The sequence below is a fragment of the Alligator sinensis genome, unplaced genomic scaffold (assembly GCF_000455745.1).
Source record: "Alligator sinensis unplaced genomic scaffold, ASM45574v1 scaffold872_5, whole genome shotgun sequence".
Taxonomy (NCBI): Eukaryota; Metazoa; Chordata; order Crocodylia; family Alligatoridae; genus Alligator; species Alligator sinensis.
The window spans coordinates 388,306-408,006 of record NW_005842730.1 but is presented as its reverse complement, the minus strand read 5'-3'; the positions used below and the strand labels follow the sequence as shown (position 1 = coordinate 408,006).

General features: G+C 45.3%; 1 protein-coding gene across 1 annotated transcript in view; it reads left to right on the top strand.

Moving 5' to 3' along the window:
• The window catches only part of LOC102381925 (copine-5), a 116,955-nt gene extending 101,521 nt beyond the window's left edge, over positions 1 to 15,434 (top strand). Inside the window, exons 17-19 of the mRNA XM_025216347.1 lie at positions 4,707 to 4,764; positions 11,408 to 11,481; positions 12,193 to 15,434. Coding sequence (XP_025072132.1) covers positions 4,707 to 4,764; positions 11,408 to 11,481; positions 12,193 to 12,381 — 321 coding nt within the window. The 3' untranslated portion in view covers positions 12,382 to 15,434. The remainder of the gene's footprint in view (positions 1 to 4,706; positions 4,765 to 11,407; positions 11,482 to 12,192) is intronic.
• Positions 15,435 to 19,701: the final 4,267 nt, after the last annotated feature.

Here is a 19,701-nt window from a genome sequence, read left to right as displayed (position 1 = left end):
CACAAGAATATATGAAAGGGTCGTGAACAAACTTTAAAAATGGATTCTCCATTAAAGGAGAAAAAAAGTGGGAAGCCATGGCTTTTCCCTTGCAGGCTAGCAGAGTTTCTGCTAGGGGCTGCCTGGGGACACATACCCCCCTTACCCCATATACCCACCCCCTGGCCCACACACTGGGGTCAAGACTGGCCATTGATGTTTAAGAATGGGGCCTGGTACAAAAAAAAAAGTTATGAACCACTGTGCTAATGCACCTCAGTCCTGACAAGAAGCTCCTTGTGCTGTTAGAGGACTTGGTCTGCCCAGTGCATTTCAGTAGTGATCAGCTGTTCAATAGGGGTGTCAAATATGCAGCCTGCAGAGCTGCTGTGTCTAGCCTGCTGGACTACCAACACAACAGCAGAAGTTGAGGGGTGTGACTGGGGGGTGCGACCTGCTGCTAACACAGTCACCCTCCTGCTGCTTTGTGTGTCACCACTGCTGCGGCCCTAACTCCCCAGCTGCCAGCCCCCACTGCATGCCCTGTGCAGGAATGGGAGCTGCCGCTGCTGCTGCTGCTTTGTGCTCCAGGCTGGATCTGGTCCACAGGGAGCCCGTAGGTGATGTGTAAGTACTGACAGTGGGGTGGGGGCACAACTCTGCATCACTGCTGCCGCTCCCACTGCTGCTGGGCATTGGGTCCGGCTTGGCTGCAGCCCCACACCCAGCCATTAGCGCAGAAATCATGCCGCTGCCACCACCCCACTGCTGCCAGACTCAGGCTCTAACCACGTTGCAGCCTTGTGCCCTGTGTCCTGCTGTCAGCACAGAAATCTGGGGAGGCACTTGCTCCCCACCATGCCCATACAATGCATCATGTATGAGGCAGCCTCACAATCCAGATCCAGCCAGGGGCACATGGTAAGTTTGAACCCCTGAGCTATACACCACCCCCTAGCTCTTCCTGTAGTAGACTTTTTGCGCACAATAAATTGTCAGTCATGTTAAAGAGACCTTGTGCTGTGTACAATATGACCTGCCATCTCCTGCGACTCAGTCTCTAGCATCCTGAAGCCTTGTTTACACAGGGATATTGTGCTGATCTGGTTGGTTAAGTGGAATTGCAGTGATTTAACCACATAAATCTGAAGTGCATTCACACCACATCCTTAGTGTGCCTTGAAGCACACACTGTGTTAATCACTTTGCTCTTGTGCTTGCTTAAACTACCTGAAGCTTTGCCATGCAGTTCTGTGCTTTGTGACTTTTGTGCTTTGTGGGAAACCTCCCAGAAGCTCCAGGAGTTTGTATCTGGGGAAGAAGTCAATGGACAACAATGATCCCTTCATTAATGTTGCTGGTGCCCTTTTGAAACTGCTGACAAGCAGCACGGAGGACACACCTTTGTGAATGGGAGCATTAACAGAGGCCCTAGCCTGGTCTTCTGTCTTCAGGTCCTTTTGCTGGAGATCTTTTGCTGGAGATCTTTTGCGACCAGCTGAGAAAGTGACCCCTTGCCTTCCCTTGCTCTCGTAGTGTCTTGGTGATTTCTCCAGAGGGGACTTTGCATACAGCTGTCAGAAAGGGCACTCAAGTCCAGTACATCAGGAAGCATCCAGGGAAGGGACATGACTGCTATACTGAGAATGTGAACTCATTACTATTACCTGGTTCTGAAGAGGAGCCCGCTAGCATTTAAACTGAGAGATCATTTCTGGTTACGACGATCTCAGAAGCGTGGAGGACAGCGAGGTACAAAGACAGGTCAACACAGGTGTGAAGCAACACAATGTGGTATTGTAATTGGGTGACTGCCAGAAGCAGAGCAGTTGTAAAAGTGCCCATGCAAACTACAGCAGACAAATTCAGTGCAAGTGGAATTGCTCCTGTTTCCAGAAGGAGTAGTTACTGTCACTTAAGCCACTAGATAATTCCATTTAAAAACCAGCTGTGTACGGTGAGAGGCACTTTTAGGTGAGCAAACTACACATTTCTGCACATGGTTTGCATGTAGGGAAGGCGCAAGGCAAGCTTAAGACAGCAGCAGTAGCCAGCAAAATGCAAGGAAATCAAACGTTGACTGGATAGTAGGGAGGTCACGTGATTTATATTTGATTGAAGCTGCTGTATATTGGGAGTCAGAATAGTTCAAATTTAAAACACGGGCCTGTGTGCTAAATTCTGCTCCCAGCTCTGGTAGGAACTGATTTCGAATGACTAGATCAAAGGGAATGAGTTTCATTCTCACTTTGGGAAGTGAGTGTGGCCTTGGTGCTCTGAGCACTGGATTGGGAGCTGCAGCTCCTAATTTCCCGTTAGCCCTAGGAAGAAGTGCAGTGTTGTATTTACCCTTGTCTTTTGTGTCTCAGTCATTTCTGACCCATCGTAGCACTTTGCTTCCCATCCCCCAATGATTTCATTTAATTTACCTGTGAGACTCTTTGTTAAAGGCTATTAGAAAGTCCAAATATATTTTGTCCACCACTTCCAACATAACCACTGTTTTGTCAACACATTGACCTAGCTTTGTAATTTGCTTTGGAGACGTTGAGTGCCATTAATTGTTAACAACTATTATAAAATCTCATGTAAGTGTGTGTGATCACCAGCAATCAACTCAGACAAAGAGCTCTGATTATTAAAGCTCCCCGATTTCATAGCAAAAACAATCAGTGATTGCTGGAGGGGAAGGGAAAAAGAGAAGATAATTGGAAGATAAAGCAAAAAGTAGGCTAGGTAAAAAAACAAGGGTCCTGAAGGAATTAGAGTGAAAATCACAGGGTGTCAACATGATCTCTCTGCTGTCATAATGAATTACATGACAGCCAAGCTCATTCTCAGGGAGACAGCACAGCTCTCCCGAGCTCAGAGAGTGAGTGGGGGAAAGCTTGTTAATATGTAAATGAGAAGAGCTTGACCTAATAAAAGGAAAACAGAAGAGAAGAAGCTATATGTGTTCCCCTGCCCTGCAGTAACACCAGTCACTTCGGAGGCTAATAGTGATGAGCAAATTTCTTGTAAGTGGAATTAATCACCCATTACCAAAGTGGCTTATAACTGTGGAAGGAAACGAGTTAACCTCGGCAAGCGGAGAGCAGGGAACGTGATTGTCAGCTTGCGTAAATCTCTGCCGCACCATTGGAGCTGAGAATCTAGCCCTGGATTTTCTTGTACGGAGCACTGTGTAATAATAAGAATAAGGGAAACAAATTCAGCCCCATCCTCTGCAAACTCATCCCCTTTGAAGTGAGGGGATATAGCTTTAGGAAATATCTTCCATCCCAACAAAGTGTAGACATGCAGCCCCACCATCTTGATATCATCTCTGCGTAGGTATGGAACCAACAGATATGCAGCATCAAAGCAGGGAGGAAAGGAAATTTTGGCCAACGACAAGGAAAGGCATACTGATCACGTAGAGCAGAAAGGATTTTTCACCCACTCGGGGGAAACTATTTTATAATGCTATATCCAAAATGTTTCTGTACATTCAGTGCTCCATGACAGTCTTGTAATACTATATTACCAGCACATCGCTTTCATGACAAGTGGTCTTAAGTTAAAAACATTGAGCACACTAGTAAAACCCATGCTGGGGCAGCCACTAGTTAGAATGCTGCTAATATAGTGCATCTCCTTTAACCTAGTCCCAATGCAAGGCAGCATCAGCTCTGAGAATGAGCTTCAATCCAGTGTGACAATTAAATCCATGCCTTCCTGGCCAGGAAGTAAGGCTTGAAAGTAATGGAAGCATAGTGACACCTAGTGAGACCTGGACAGAGAAGCAAAAATGAAGAGAGAGACAGACAGAGAAAGAGTAAACTTCTCTGGGGACTGATTCCTCTTTCATTCACACAAGTGTAAATCAAGAATATACCCACTAAAGTTATTGGGGTACAGTTCATGTGAGTTAACACTCAGCCTCTTGATATCAGTTGCAAATCAGATCTAAACTGATCTGAAGCAGCTTTCAATGATACAGCAATGTAACTTTTACAGACCTGACTGGATGACAGTGTTGAGTTTGACGCAGTATATGGTAGCATGATTTTTGAGCCAGAATATCACCTGGTTTGAATCAGTATAGTGCTGTTGACTCCAGTGAAATCATGGCTATTTTCACCAGCTGAGAATGTATCCCTAGCTTATTGTACTGTCTGCATTACATACCCTAACTATACGCTTCATTAAGGTGGTTTTATATTGTGCCTGGGCTCAGCCACGATGCAGTTTCAGATACAGAATGTTTGGTAAAGCCGTGCATGCTTACTTCTTTGTAAGAAATATTTAACTGGACACATAAATCCAAGATTTCCAGTGAGACAGTGCTTGGAACAGCAAAGCTCTCCCCTAGCCTGTTCAAATCAGTAGCTTTGTTAATATTTACTATTTTTCAGTGGTATCTGGGGGACTTTAACTTGTAGAAACTTGTAGAAACTTGTATAAAGCTATAGGAATCTCACCTAGGCATTTAACAGAACACATTGGGGGTACTGCAGCCCTCTTGGGAAGAAGAATGGTGATTCATTTGGACTGTGGCTGGGCACAGCTCCTAAAGTTTTCAGAGCTTAGATTCACTAGGGTTGACATTAGTCCAGTGTTTTCAGCTTTGTGCCATAAACTCTTTTTTTCTCTTTCCTTCTCCCCCTCTCCTATTTCCCTTGTTCTCCAAAATACCCTCTGTCCCTCCCTCGCCCTTGTTTCCTGTTCTTCTTCCTCTGCCACAGGCTGCCAAGCTTCCAATGTCCATAATCATTGTGGGAGTTGGACAGGCTGAATTTGATGGTAAGGACAGACCATTCTCTGACTTCTCTTGCTTAAAATGTGTAGAATCAAAGTCTAGCTGGAAGCACAAGCCTAGGATTCATAATCAGCCCTTCACTCTGCCACAAAGAGCCTGTATGACAGGGGTGGGCAAAATGCGGCCCGTGGGCCAGATGTGGCCTGCCAGGCCATTCTGTCCGGCCCCTTGGGCCCCTCAGAAATTTAGAAAATTAATATTTATCTGCCCCTGGCTGCCTGTCATGCAGCCCTCGATGACTTGCCAAAACTCAGTAAGCGGCCCTCCACTTGAAATAATTGCCCGCCCCTGCTATATGACCTTATCTGAGTGGCATCCTTTCCCCGTACCTCGGATCTCCATCTGTCAACAGGAACACTTCCCTTCTTCACTAGGGTGTTGCATTGTTTAATTCATTCATGGCTGAAAAATGCTGAGACACCCACGAAGAGACCACCTGAGCAGATAAAACATGCCACATCACTGCATCCTGGTTCGGATCCTTAGCTGGTGTAATTTGGTACAGCTCTGTGAGTCGGGAAAAGCTTGTTAATCTGTAGATATGCAGAGCACGGGAAGTGCTGATTCCAGCCTTTGTAAAAGGTATTTTTTGTCGGGTTCATCCTATAAGAGACTCACATTCCCTGAAGATACTTCAGGACTCCCCAGTTTGTAAGGACAGGAGTCCTTCATCTTCCCACTAACCATTTTTCTTGATACAAAACCCTCCGGGTAGAAATGTCTCCCTCCCGCTCTTCAGATCCATTCTGCAGGCCCTGTTTTAGGTAAAAGAAGAATTCCCTAGTCTGGAGAGTGGCTTGTGAAAGGGCTAAGAGTTTTGAATGAACTCGGGGAAGGAAACAGATGGCAAAAGGCGAACACAGCAGGAAGGCCCCCACGCAGCAATTACAGGAACGCTGCCGAAGGCTACAGCTGGTGCTCAGGCACTCCATGTTTACACAGCAACCCTTCCAACAAATAGACAGCAAATAAATGGGTCTTGCTAGAGCGAGTTCCCAGGTCTAGAGAGCTGCTGCTGCCTATTTACACTGCAGCATGGAGAGAAGCAGCAGGAGGAAAACAGAGAAGCTAGACAGTGAACAGCAAAGTAAACTTGGGCCTAGAAAAGCCAAAGAATTAGGTGACAGCCTGACATGAGTGACCCAGACCAACTGGTCAGGCAGAGTGACCCTTGGATGCATCACACAGGATCCAGAATAACAAAGGGGGTGGTGGAAACATTTGTATTTAACACTGTTCGCTGTCCTGGGATTAGGGACTGCTGTCTGCTTCTGCCAAATCCCATCCTGACTCACGAAGGACCTAATGTGCTGGCACGTGGGTAGGGGGGAGCCATCCCCACTCCCTTTGATTCCTGGTTTACCCAAAATTTAAAACCAATTGCCTGGCAGTGGCGGCTTTCCTTTTGTCTGAAGAAGGGTGTTTGTGCCCAAAAGCTTGCAAAGAACAGTTTTTCCAACTGTGATAAAAGATATCACATCTACCCAAAGAACCTTGTCTGGCAATAGCGGCAGCATTTCTATTCAGGCAGCAGTGAGGAAGTCAATTGACTCCATGGCTCAGTATAAAGTACCTGATTCCTTTTAACTCTTCACGCCAGACATGTTAATGATCCTTTCCCATTTGTAAGAGTCTTGAAGTCCCTCTAATCAAGCTATTCTTTCTTCTGCAGTTCTGCTGTCTGTTAGTTGCTTCTGGTAATGTAGCTCCTCTTTCAGAGCCCTGCAGACTGTTTTTAACTCTAGCTAAAAACATTAATTTTCATAGACATTATAGACATTATAGACATTAGGGCTGGAAGGGACCTCAGAAGATCATCGAGTCCAGCCCCACATTTCCATTTAGGTATAACATTTCCATTTAGGTATGGAAATGTTAACACAGGTGAACATGAACTCAGGTATGGAAATAACTTTCATTGGATGCACTGTCAAGATGCTCAAGGCTAGATTTTGTCTTATGAAACTGCATTCTAATGAGTACAGGACTAATGAGCTAGTCCTAGTGTATCTGCTTAGTGTGTTGTGTTTTTTGTGCATAATATATGATATAGCAAATTAATGCACATTCCAATAAAGTCATATTTGTTTTTGCTTTGATCTTAAGCTAAATAATACAGCCCTAGGCCCCTAAAATATTAGTAACGTTTTAAATTTCTTTTTAGTTAGAGAAAAATGTGTTGTTCTGTATATGATGATGTGCCACTGTGTCTGCAACCCCCTTTCCAAATCCTAGCACCACCCATGCATGTGAGTTATACCATGATGCTGCACGTGGATTATGCACCAGGGAAGCTAAAGACCTGAGCAAAGTTACAGAAGACTTAGCGTCAAGGGTGGGAAGGTTGAGGGGAGAAATCCCAGTGGTGAGATTTATCCGGCTTGGATCTGCCTCCCCCTGGTGCAGGAGACCTCCTAATATTTAATGAAAACCTACAGAATAAGTTTGGATTTGGTGGGGTTTCTAGCTAGGCTTAGGCAGGCAAGGCTCTTTGGGTAGATGTGATCTCTTTTATTAGACCAACTGAGTAGTCAGGAAAAAGTTCTGGGCAAGCTTTGGGGCACAGTCACCCTTCTTCAGGCATTGGGAGTCTCGGCTGGTTTGAGACTCCAAGGAATGAGGGAAGCTAAAAGCGTGGCAAGGTGTCAGTGAAAATGTAAATAGGTAGAAATTAGAAAGACAAAAGGTCATAGGCTTAGAAAGTATATGTCGCTGTTGAGGTTAGCTTCTTTTTTTTCATGTTGTGAAGTTTCCATTTCAGATGGCAAATGTTGTTATCTTCCATGTTGCTGGGTTTTTGGTTGTAGCCATGTTGGTCTAAACACATAGGGAGGCAAGGTTCTTTGGGTAGATGTGATATCTTTTTATTAGACCAACTGAGCAGTTGGAAAAAAGTTCTTGCTAACCTCAATTGGACCAACAGCATGGTTGAAATTGTTTTAGAGAAGCTTTTGGGTACCACAGTCCCTTTCCTTAGGTCTCTGAGGGAGGGTACTGTGGTACCTGAAAATTTGTTTGAGTGGGCATGTGTACACAAGCATTAATGCCCTGCAATTACAGCACATTAAGTTTAGTACCTGTAATAACAGATACTAACTTAATATGCTGTAATCGGCACTACTGCACAGTAGTGCCAGTGCACGTCTTTTAGGTGACACTAATGCTCAGTAGACTAATTCTACTGCGCATTAGCACGACTTTTGCCGTGACACACTAATTTGCAATAGAATTAGTCTACTGCACTTCTAGCGTCTCATGCAGATGTGCCCACTGTATCCTAACCATGCAGTCAGTCAATAAAACATAGCACTCTCAAAAAAACTTTCTTCTTTCTTCCTGGACCATCACGGCTTCAGCATCACTTCAGCACTTGCTTCACACACTAGTAGGAAGGTGTTTCAAGCCAGTAGCAATGAAGATGGTTTAAGAACCTATTAAGTCCAACCTAGAACTGAAAAAATCTCTCTTGCTGTGTAAAAGAAAACTATATTTCAGTATTTGTTAGCATCTTAATGGACCTGCACTTGGAGGCAAGGTAAAGAACTGAGCAAGGGTACTTCAAAGAAAATGTTCTCAAGAGTGACAGGTGTTAAAATGGGGAAGTGTCCCCAGGGGAAAAGCAGGGGGCCACCATCACTCTGGACATTTAACAGCGTGCCGCAAAGAGAAGTTAGGAAGGGCTTTTTTCAAATTGCCTGATACGTGGGTTTTTTTAATAACAAAAGACAGGAAAGTTTAATTTTTTCTCTGTTGGTTTTTCATGTTTAAATCATTTGGTGATGATTAATTAATAGAAAATGTTATTATTTTTGTCAAGTCTTCTCTCTCACTTTGCCAAAGGTTTCCTGAGATGTTTTCTGGGAGGACAGAGAGGAGAACAAAGCAGTGGTTAGATGCCTTTAAGCAAAGTCTCTGTTTTGTGCTCTACATTTTAAGCAACTGAGCTGAATTTAAAGCTATTCTTGTTCCCAGTTCGGGGAGCTTTAGGAGGCAAGGGGCAGCAGGGAAGAGTCTGTGGCAGTTGAAAGGCCATTGGAGTCGGGTGGGTTGCAGAGACAGGGTGTCGTCTAGGGCTGTCGTGTTGGAGGCAGATGGCAGGGAGCCTCGGCATGTGGTAGTGCCCTTAGTGCCTCAGCAGCCGACAAGCCTGTCACACACGCATGAGCTGCGGTGCACCTGGCGTGCTAGCAGGGCTTCAGTGAAGACACAGACTGTTCCCAGAGCATTGCAGGGACTCCATGGGGGAGGCTTAGTAATCACACTGGCTTGCAGAACTGTTTGTTTTCCCTTAAAAAAAAATGTTTGCCCAAGTGTTTCCCCATGGGAGACGGAAGCCTGGCACATTGCTAGCAAAACACAGTCTGACATTTATTCATCGTTAAACATTAAAATAGTTCTCTACATGCTGCCTTGCTTCCTGCTCCAGTCCCAAAGCCACACGCAAGTGCTTCCCTATCCCTGCTTCTTCTCGGGACAAGCCAGCAGCATGTGGGAACTGTCAGGCTCTCGTCAGGGGGATGGTGGGGAAGGGAACAGGGCGCAGCCCTCCCCACTGATCCTCCTCCAGGATCAAGCAGCCCTGGGCACGGGCATTTCCTCTTCTTCCACATCTGTGGGAGAGGCAGAAAGGACAGTAGGTTGCTCTGGGCCGGACTGCTGTATGATGATGAGGAGGCAGCTATAACGCATCCACGTTAGCACGTACCGTTGGCCGCATGCAGATAGGCCACACATCTGGTCCGCTCTGACCCTGCCCTCACCACTGTCAAACTCTGGGAACCTGACAATTGTGGAGTGGCGGCAAAGCTGAGAACACCATTTACAGCTGGGAACCAGACTCATCTCCTGTTGATGATATATCATTGAAATATGGCACGTTGAATAGTCTGGATGTAAGGTTGTAACCATGTGTATAGGAATAAAGGAACTGTTATACCTAGGCACAGACCTTTCTGACACCAGCTTGTATCTGTCTTTAGCAGAGATTACTTTTCAGTTCCTATCAGTTAGAGGTTGATGTGTGCTCTGAACCAGGCATGTATAGATTCAGTGGGCTCAGAAACATATCCAGCAGCCAGGGTTAGGATATTTTGTCAGCTACACATAAATCTTAATCCATGAGGCAAGGATTTTTTGTGTTATCTTTAACTGGACCAACTGTATAGTTGGAAGAGTTGTTGGCCAAGCCTTCCTCAGATCACTGATACCTGAAAGCTGGGTCAGCTTCATAAGGACAGCTAGAGAGTGCTTCAGGCAATAGCTAGTCCATGGGTTGCTACAGTCCAGATGGAGTCCCTTTATATTGCACAGAGCATTGTGCATGAAATAGTTTCATAGTTTCTAGGGTCGGAAGGGGCCTGAACAGATCATCAAGTCTGACCCCCTGCCCTGGGCAGGAACGAGTGCTGGGATCATAATACCCTAGCCAGCTATTTATCCAACCTCCTCTTGAGGACCCCCAAGATAGGGGAGAGCACCACCTCCCTTGGGAGCCCATTCCAGAGCCTGGCAGCCCTAACCATAAAGTAATTTCTCCTGATAAATGTGATGGCAGCAGCTGAGATCCACAGCAAAGAGTATGCGATTCAAAGCATCACCTACACAGCAAAGAGAGCAGGGAGCCTGGAGGGACTAAGACCCCCTGCACCCTTGAATTTCTAGTCAAAGTCAAAGACCCTAACAGCAGCATGGAAACAGTGGAAGGAAGAACTGACCTCATACACACAGCTGACCATGGCAACGAAGGATGAGAAAATGGAAGTAGACCTTCTCCATTACCTCATTGGGATAAAGAGGCTCCATTTGGACCGTAGCAACTTGGATCATTATTTAAGTATACTATAGTCAGTGATGCTGCTTGCAGCCACCTTTGTCGGCACCCTGATTGTATCACGACAGGATCGCCTGTGCGTAACCAGCAGCCCTTGCTGCTTCCCTTCCCCTGTAGACCAGCTGTCCTCATCCCGTATAGTTGTCCATACCTAGCAGTCTAAGGAATTATATCCTTTTTATTCATCTTCTTTCAAAAGCAAAAAGTCTAAATCTTTTCAAGTCCTGTTCATACAAAGGAAAATTTAGCCCTCTGAGCAGTTTCACCAGTTGTTTGTCCTTCTGTGTCTAAGACAGGGTGACCAGAGCAAATAAAATATTCCAAACAGCGGTGTTTGTTAATTCGTGGAACGGCATGAGTGTTTCATAAATAGCATTTTCTATCTCACGTTGTTCTTTATACCTTCTAATATTTTGCTCCTTGGTTTATAATATGACTGCTAAGCTACATGTTGAAACGTTAGCGAGCTTATTCACTGAGATGGATAGGTTGAGTCTTTTTTATGGGGTTACAGTAAGGTTTCTGGGTAGCTCAGCTTATTTCCCTTGATGTCCATTGTGTTGGATTTACCAATATGGAGTTGTGTCCCCCTGGTCTGCTTCTCATTCCCCATTTAGTCCCATGAAAACCTTCACGGCCTCTAGTGCTGGGTCCTCTACAAAGTGTGCTGCCTCATTCATAAGTAGATTAACTAGCACCAGTCTAGTCTTTTTGGCACTGACATGGTACTGGGTTCCTTCCAGCAATTCACTTGCTGCATAGTTAAGACTTTATGCTTTTTCTCCTTTCCCTCTCAGCCATGGTAGAGCTGGATGGTGATGACATCAGAATCTCATCCCGGGGGAAGCTCGCTGAGCGAGACATTGTCCAGGTAATCACAAAAATTTGTACTAGCTCAGCTGTTTTTTAGCCTGTTCCTAATTCATATGGATCCAAACTTAGTGGAACAAAAACATTTCAGATTCCTCCATGCCTCTCCTACCTGCCCACTGTGTAGGTTGTTAGAGGAGCTGGCTTCCATCAGGGCACTGGGAATTTTCCTACCTCCAGTGCTGTTCAAGATCAGACAACATAGCAGCACATCTGGGAAGCTGGTAGTATACCTATGGGTTTCACACACTTGGATAATACTGTATATTAGATAACTGGGGAAGAATTTAAGTACAGAGACTCAAGAGGGCTGGAAGTATTATCAGCTACAAAAAATTAAGTGTTTCGACAATCCCCTTGGAGAAGAAAGGGCCCTCATTCCTATTCCAGGACCCACTGTCCTTTCCACAGCATTTCTGTTGCAGAAGCAATCCTTCCTGCTTTGCCTCCTCAGGGCCTTTCTATTCCCAAACCACCCCATCTAGACATTGCTAGTGGCTTGTCCCCATTGCTCCGTAGCCATTGCAGCCGCTAGGATACTATATGATACTGTACATATGAAGCCTCCTTGTTCGGGCGGGGAGGCTGTCTGACTGCCCTGAAGCTGATGTTCCACTAATGGTCTGATCTCTTGTTTAGAGCGGTATGCCTCACCTCATGTATAAAACTACACTTTCCCGGATGTCTCTCACATGCTTTCCTTCTTTCCCAGTTTGTTCCATTCCGCGATTACATTGACCGCACAGGAAACCATGTCCTAAGCATGGCCCGGCTGGCTAAGGACGTCCTGGCTGAGATTCCAGACCAGTTCATTTCCTATATGAAGGGACGTGGCATCAAGCCCAACCCGGCTCCTCCTCCATACACCCCCACTGGCCATACCCTCCAGACACAGATCTGATCGCCAAGAAGCATTTTTCAAACAACTAGAAAGAATCCCAGGCATTTTGTTGTGTCAGCTGTTGACTGCCTCTAGCTGTATGCCAAGGCATCCAGAGCTTTCACTGAGGTTCCTCTGTGTACTTTTTTCTCTGGACTTGGCTTCGGGACAGCCAGTCGGTAAAGCCAGTTGTGCTGTAATGCTGACACATTAGCGTGCATCATTGGAAGGATTTGTAGGACTGGAGACGCAAGCAACAGGAGGGAATTTATTTTAAAAAGACAACCGACAGGCTTCCTTTCCAGTTTGGAAGGGTGATGGAAGGGAGAGGCAAGAAGTGAGATCTGAGAGCTGTCCTCCCCAGGGCCCTACTTCACCTGTTTTCTTTTGGGCTCTCAGCAGACCAGCTATCCTCAAAAATCGCGGTAGTCTCTCTATGCCTCTCCTTAAATTATTCTAGTATTTTATAGCCCATGCACAATCCACCTGCCTCCCCCGTTCTGCTGACAGTCCTCATCCTCTTGCTGTTTGCTGACTTGACTTATCTATATCAACTTGGCAGACTTTTGTTGGTTCCAGACATCAGGTAATGTTGTGGGTTTTTTCTCTGCCGCTCTGCCTGGATACTTTTTCTGACTTGCTAATATCTTCTCATCTTCTATAAATCAGCTTTGGCAAGGCCTATATGAGTTTGGGAGATTTGGGGCTTTCCTTGGTTGGTTGGGTTTGTTTTTTTTAAAATTCATGGTTTAGGTTGAGCTTTTCCCCCTTGATACCCACATCACTTCTTTTTTAGGCTACATTCGGTATTTGCAAAGTCCTGGTTTCTGTCTGTGGAGTTGGGAACCTTTTGCCAAAAGGATGTTACACGTCAGTGTGTCACAACAGTGCTCTGCTACAAGGGGGGATCAGGATGGGGTGTGATTTTGAGCACTGTTACACAGGCGATTTCATGGCCGATCCAAGTGCTGTCTGAAGCACCAAAATGAAAGGTGAACTTCATCCCTTACAGTAGGCTGGAGCTCTTGACTACACTGTATATATGCATTTAAGCATGGAGAATTCTGCTCCTCAGTATTAAGTGGAAATATGTCCCTGTGCTATTATTCCCACTTTGGCAGTGGTACTCCTGTAGTGTTTGAATGACCCTCCATCCTTTTTATACAGAATATTGCAAGGTGATTCACCACTGCAGAAAACTTTAACAAGGCTACTGAGCAAAGAGGGTGCAGTTAGCCCTTTGACATGAAACGAAATCTCAACACTTCCCTAGGCTTTCTCTCCCACTATGTCTCTTGGGCAGCTTTTTCAGAATAAATTTGGTCATATGTTTATCTCCTCTGGTGATTCCAGAATTATAACACACGCTATGTCTTCTTGAAAGAAGATAAAAGGGACAGATGAACCCTAGCTAAGTAAACTCCATAGGCACCTTAAAGTCTCTATTCACAGACTTTGGTCCTTGTTTTTGAATATCTCAGTAATTGGCTAGATAATTACCATGAATGCATACCATATGGATTACATGCTACTTAGCAATGGTCAATCTGGATCATAGTCCTAGGTGCTATGTTTTAGAAGAATTCTCCAGTGAGACAAGTAGAGATTTCACAAGACAAGCAGATAGGAGGGGTAGGAGAATCTAGCTCTGAATAAAGGCAGATGCAACCCAGCAAACCTGTATTAGTACTCAGGGTTCAGCAAACCATATGATCCCCAGGCAGCCTATCACACATCACAATCTATCCTCATAATAAGATTTTTTTAAAAGATAGGATCCAATCCATGCTTGTATCTGCATCATACTCAAATGAGAACTAGGGAGCCATCCGTAGATCAGTGGGTTCGTTTAATATTGACCCGCCTGTCACCATGAACCTTTAGATCCTAAACAGTAAGGCACTGGGAGAGATTAAGCCAACTCTAATTTTATCTTCCTTTCACACCAGTTTAACTCCACTGGAGTTAGTCCTAATTTATACTACTAGAAGTGGCCTTTGCATTCTTGACTCATGACAGCAGTTGCACAACAGTTTCATTGATGGATTTACTGCTGCTGCCTGGTTTTTAGATTTTGCAAGAGCCAGGCTGCCTAAAGATGTCTTAAATTCCTTCAAAATTGTGTGTGGCTTTCCTGGCAATTGGGAACCGGCTGAGCCAGCAAGCGGCTCTATCACTATAGGAGCTCAGGGCACCCACTAAGTTACCAGCGTAATGGAGGGCATCATGCTCTATGAACTTACTGGGCTCCATCATCCCAAAAAGAGAGGGCGGTCATAATTATGTCACCTTTCTACACCTATCCACAATCCCCTTTGCATTCTCAGCGTACCAGTTAACTTTGCTCACTCAAGATAAGAACCCCAAAGAGCAGTTAGTGGCTGGTGTGCGTCTCTGCTGCCTACTTCTTTATGAGCAGGGATAGTGGGCAATACTCAGTCATGCTGCTCTGTACTTGTTTCTGTCTGTGTATTGATATTGGGTGCCATATGCCCTTGCAGTTCCATGCCCAGTTCTGTACAAGTGTAGCTATGGGGTGATGCATGCCTGTGCAGTCCTGTACCCAGTTCTGTAAGTGTACAAACAAGGTGGTGCATGTCCATGCTGTACTCCCACCCTGCTCTGTATGAGTGTGGATAGCAGATGATGTATATGAGGTGTGGATATAGGGCCATGCATGTCCAGTTCTGTAAAACCACAGATGTTGGGCTGCCTTTTAAGCCCGATGCCCATAAGCATGGATGTCTGGTATTGCTGAAAAGAACCTGAGTTCTCCAGGATGGATTGTGTGAATTTCCAGGGGGAAAGGGGCACTGTACAGTCTGCTCCCCAAATCCGATTCTTCTTTATCAGCTACAGAAGGTTTTCTCTGACTTCTGAGAATTTGCTGCCACCCAGCATGTTCTTGGGGCTGCTCTGTTCCTTTCTCTCTTTCCCAGCCCCTCATTCACTTTATTTTTTATTTGCATGGGTGGTGACCTTTATATACTTTACACTATTGTATTTTGTGTCAAATGTCTGATGTGATCTGGTTTGTATTGGATTGCCTTAAACTGGAATAAACTATTCTTTTTACTACAGCACTGAGACAGCTTTGACTTCTTGTTCACTGAGGCCTTTGAAAAGGTCACACACTCCGATAAAATAATGTCTCTGTCACAAGTAAGATTATATCTTGATTGACTGTGATGATCAGAAAGAAAGAAACTGGTGCCAGTACTGAACTTTGGTGAGGTGTAGCTATTTCTCTTAAGAAAATGGTTCATCCCTAAGGATTATGAACTTTAGGAGTTAACTAAGCATTGGATGGTTTTTGCAGAAGTGTTTGCTTTCTCTCTGGATCTTTCTATTCCCAGTCTTATGCTTTATTCTAAGTCAGTGGTTTTCAGCCTGTGGTCCACCGACTATATCTAAGATGGCTATGATCAATCAAAGTATGTGAATGCCCACACATACAATTCAAAGGGGTCTGCACCTCCATTTGAAATTGTTTAGGGGTCTGCAAATGAAAAAAGGTTGAAAACCACTGTTCTAAGTAATTTCTCTTCTGTTCTGTTTATCTTTTCAAGAACCTTAAATCAGTGGCACATGCAGCCTCCGGTATTTCACTTTAGCCAGTGCTGTCAAATTCTCCTTTGCCCCTTTGGTAGTCTCTGAATGTTGGTGTATTTTACACGGATGCCTGAACAGCCAAGACATGATCATTCCCTGGGTCCTCTCCTACTCTTTTCTTTTGGACTGAAAGTTTAGGAGACCTGTGCTTTCTCTGTGTGCCCTTGCATATTTTCAGATACAAACCCCTGCATCAGGTGAGAAATTGGGGTAAAGCAGGGACCTGTAGGTTTTAACAGCCTTCCCTGATCAAATACAGTACTTGCCCAGAAGCTTTATTTTCAGTACCAGGGATGGCACTGGATGTCTCTGGTATGTTAGAAGTAACACCGTTCTTTTGGTTTTTGGCCTGAATTTAATCAGCTCTGCAGTAAGTATATTGTAGGAGACTCAGTACTGCCCCCCTAAACATTTCAGCATTATCTTCTAGTTCAGTGGTACAGGTAAGACGCAGTTTAAACCTGTGTAGATGGCAAAGACCTATTGGGCCTCCCAAGCACCAACACCAAATTTAATGAAATGCCCACTGAACCCGAGTGTGTTATGCTTGGGCAGGGGCTTTCTGATGAGGGGGCCTTACCCCAGGAGTAGTCAGATCGGCAAGTCGTTCACAGTAAAGCTGACTCTACACATGGTTTGTGCCTGCATACCCATGGTGAGCATGCAGTAACCTGGGCAGCTGTCCCAACCCCATGGCTTTCTATCTGTAACCATGCCAGCCCACTTATTTTTTCCTGTGCATAAAGGATCTCTCAGCTAAGCCTGCATCTGTCCTCCTGCCTCACAGCTTTCAATCAGGATAAACTAGAGCAATGTCCCATGTGCTGCAAAAGTAAGTGTGACGAAGCCCATCCAAAGTATAGGGAAAATGAAAGTAAGTATTAAAATATGTACTTAGATGAAGCACAGTTTCATGAACGGCTATAGAGCTCTTCCCATCTCTACATTTTCAATGTCCAGAGAGGCTTCTCTAGAGATTGATAAGTATTGTCCAACCCAGAAACCAAAAAAAGGGCTCACCCCACACTTTCTCTCTAAAGGAACATCACTGCTTTCCGACACTGGGTGCATCTACATGTGCAATTAATGTGAAGCAATAAACTCTGGCACATGTGTTTATGCTTCTGGGATCACAGCACATTGAGCCAGGTAGGAGCAGCCCTGGCTGGTAGGGGGTCCTGGTGAGTCAGCCTGCCAGCCGGGGCTGCGCTGACCCAGCTCAACATGTTGTGGAGGGGCTGGCTGGGGCATGAGGGTGCTCCAGTGCAGGGCTAACCAGCATGAAGCCCTGCACTGAAGCACCCTCATGCCCCAGCCATCTGTGTCAGCATCTACATGTGCATTGCTGTGCAGTAAATAACTCCACCATAGGATAGTACTTGTATTTACAGCTACTAACCTATGGCAGAATTCATTGGTTTACTGTGGCCTAATATGGCCATGTGTGCAGATGTGTAGACTTTACTGGGCAGCTAATTAGGCAGCTCTGCAGCAAACATCTCATGTAAATGCGCCCACTGAGTACACAGGATTCATACAGCTTTTCTGCACGTGTAATCAGGCTTAGATGGCTTTCCCCCTTCACAGTGTCTGCAAGTGCTCACATCCTTAAAAAAATAGCTGGAATATGAATTGTCTGCTTTGTAAAGAGTGTTTCCTAAGAGCCAGTCAATATACCTCGGTTCCAGTAAGAAATGAAACCGGTCGGAAACATGTAGGAAAGATACAGCACAGAGAGCTGTCGACGCTTTCCAGAGACTGCCTTAAGTACTTGAAAATATCACTTAGACATTAAAAATGGCCCCTGAATCTCCTGTGAGACCTAAGGGGTCCAAACCCCCAAATTAAAAGTGGGCACAGTCCCAAGGCTTATGGAAGCAGCTCCAAGACAGCCTGATGCAGTTTCAAAGCTCTGGGCTGCTAAGTAGCATGATGGGGATTTAGTGAAAGGCCCCCTTTTATCCCGCAGCCTCTCAAGTAATCCTTCAAGCTATGAATCCAAAAAAAAATGCCTCCTTACCCTGCCCCAACTGAGTATGCCCACCAGCGAATGTTACCAGCTTCTGTCGACAGGAGCTTTGAATATGTTTGGCTCGCCATCTCTTGCATGAGCAATGGCATCCTGGCCCGGTAGGTGCTCGAGTTCTGATGCCTTAGTTTTGCTGAGTTCTCACGTTGATCCCATCACAAACGGTTATTCTTAGTAACTTTGCAAGCCCTCCTTGATTAAAATCCAGCCTCCAGGTGGAAATAATTCCCTTTTGCCTGTAAAATCTCATTTAAGCTCTCAAATAAGCAGATGGCCTCTGTTTATTTCTCCGGGGCGCTGTGTCTTCATTGCACGTTAGGGGGTTAGTGGTTTTGTCTCTTTCCATGAGCTAGCTAACAGGCATGACGAGAACGGGGAGGAAAATAACTTACTGGCATTAGTACAAACAGTGATCCCCCACATGGGGCTTTCCTTTACCTTCCTGCTTGAAATCACAGAACATTGGTCACACAAGTAATAAATAATATTTAGCGGTAAGGTAGCACGAGAGCCTTGGAGGCTGTAGCCACTGATGTTGCTTTGAATCGGCTTCAGTTAATCCTCTCTTAACTGCAGGGCTTGAGGCTCTTGAGGCTCCCACAAAAGTTATTCCAGCATTAGGCAGACACTGCTCCAAGAGTAGTGACTCCATTTTGGAAGCATGGACATTTTTTCTGAAAAACACAATTTTCTATTCTAGAACAGAGATTTCACACCGGCTCCTATTTCACAGTTCCTGTAAGCCAGGGCAGGCTAGCCCCCCACAACTTCCCCTGGCACAGGCTGTCCATCTCAAGGCCACTTTGGGGGATAAGCCTGTCCTGGTTTACAAGCGGTGCCCCCAACCTTGCATGACATCTCTCAAGCCACCGGCTACCTAACTCCTGGTGTCACCAAGGCACCAGCCTTGCAGCGGACCCAGATGCCAGCTCTATCCCCTCATCAACACAGATCACACTGTCACAGCCAGGGTTCATTTACCTGTTCCTCTCCCAAGTTCATACGTGCTACCCCCTGATTACAGCATCCCCCTGCTGCCTGTGCTGGACAGATAGGGAAATCCGTATATGAAATGGGCATGGATTTGACAGCAAGTCCAGAAAGACATATAGCCTGTGGCAGAACATGTCTGCCACCCTGCACGGTCTGTCATGGACTCAGAGTAGCTGTTGTTAAACAACCCTTTACAAAACCCAGCTTGAATGCTGAACTACAACACAAGAAATCATTCACAGACTGGATTGTGTTAAGTGTGGTCTCAACAGAGATTAGAGAGTCTTACCTCATTATCTGGACTAGCTTTTATAACCCCTCAATGGGTTAATTCCTTTGATCTCTTCAAATAACCTTTACCTCTCAGCAGTTCCCCCACCATTCCTCCCCCTTTTTCTTATCCTTTGTATTTAAGTGACCTTATTCCTTTCTATTTAGCAGCCCTACTCTCGACAAACCCATTCATACCATCTGAAGAAGTGGCTGTAACCTGCAAAAGCTTGTACCTCTCTGAGCAAGTTAGTCTATCAGGTGCCACCCTCCTCTGCCTCCTGCCTCACTTCAGATTAACGCAGCTAACTAGCTACCTCCCTACCATCTCTATGGATAACAAGGACAACAGCTTTTAATAATTCATGTAGCATGTCCGAAGTGGCCTCTGCCCTGGTGGCTCTGGGAACAGCCAGGGGTATGAAGACTTGGGTATG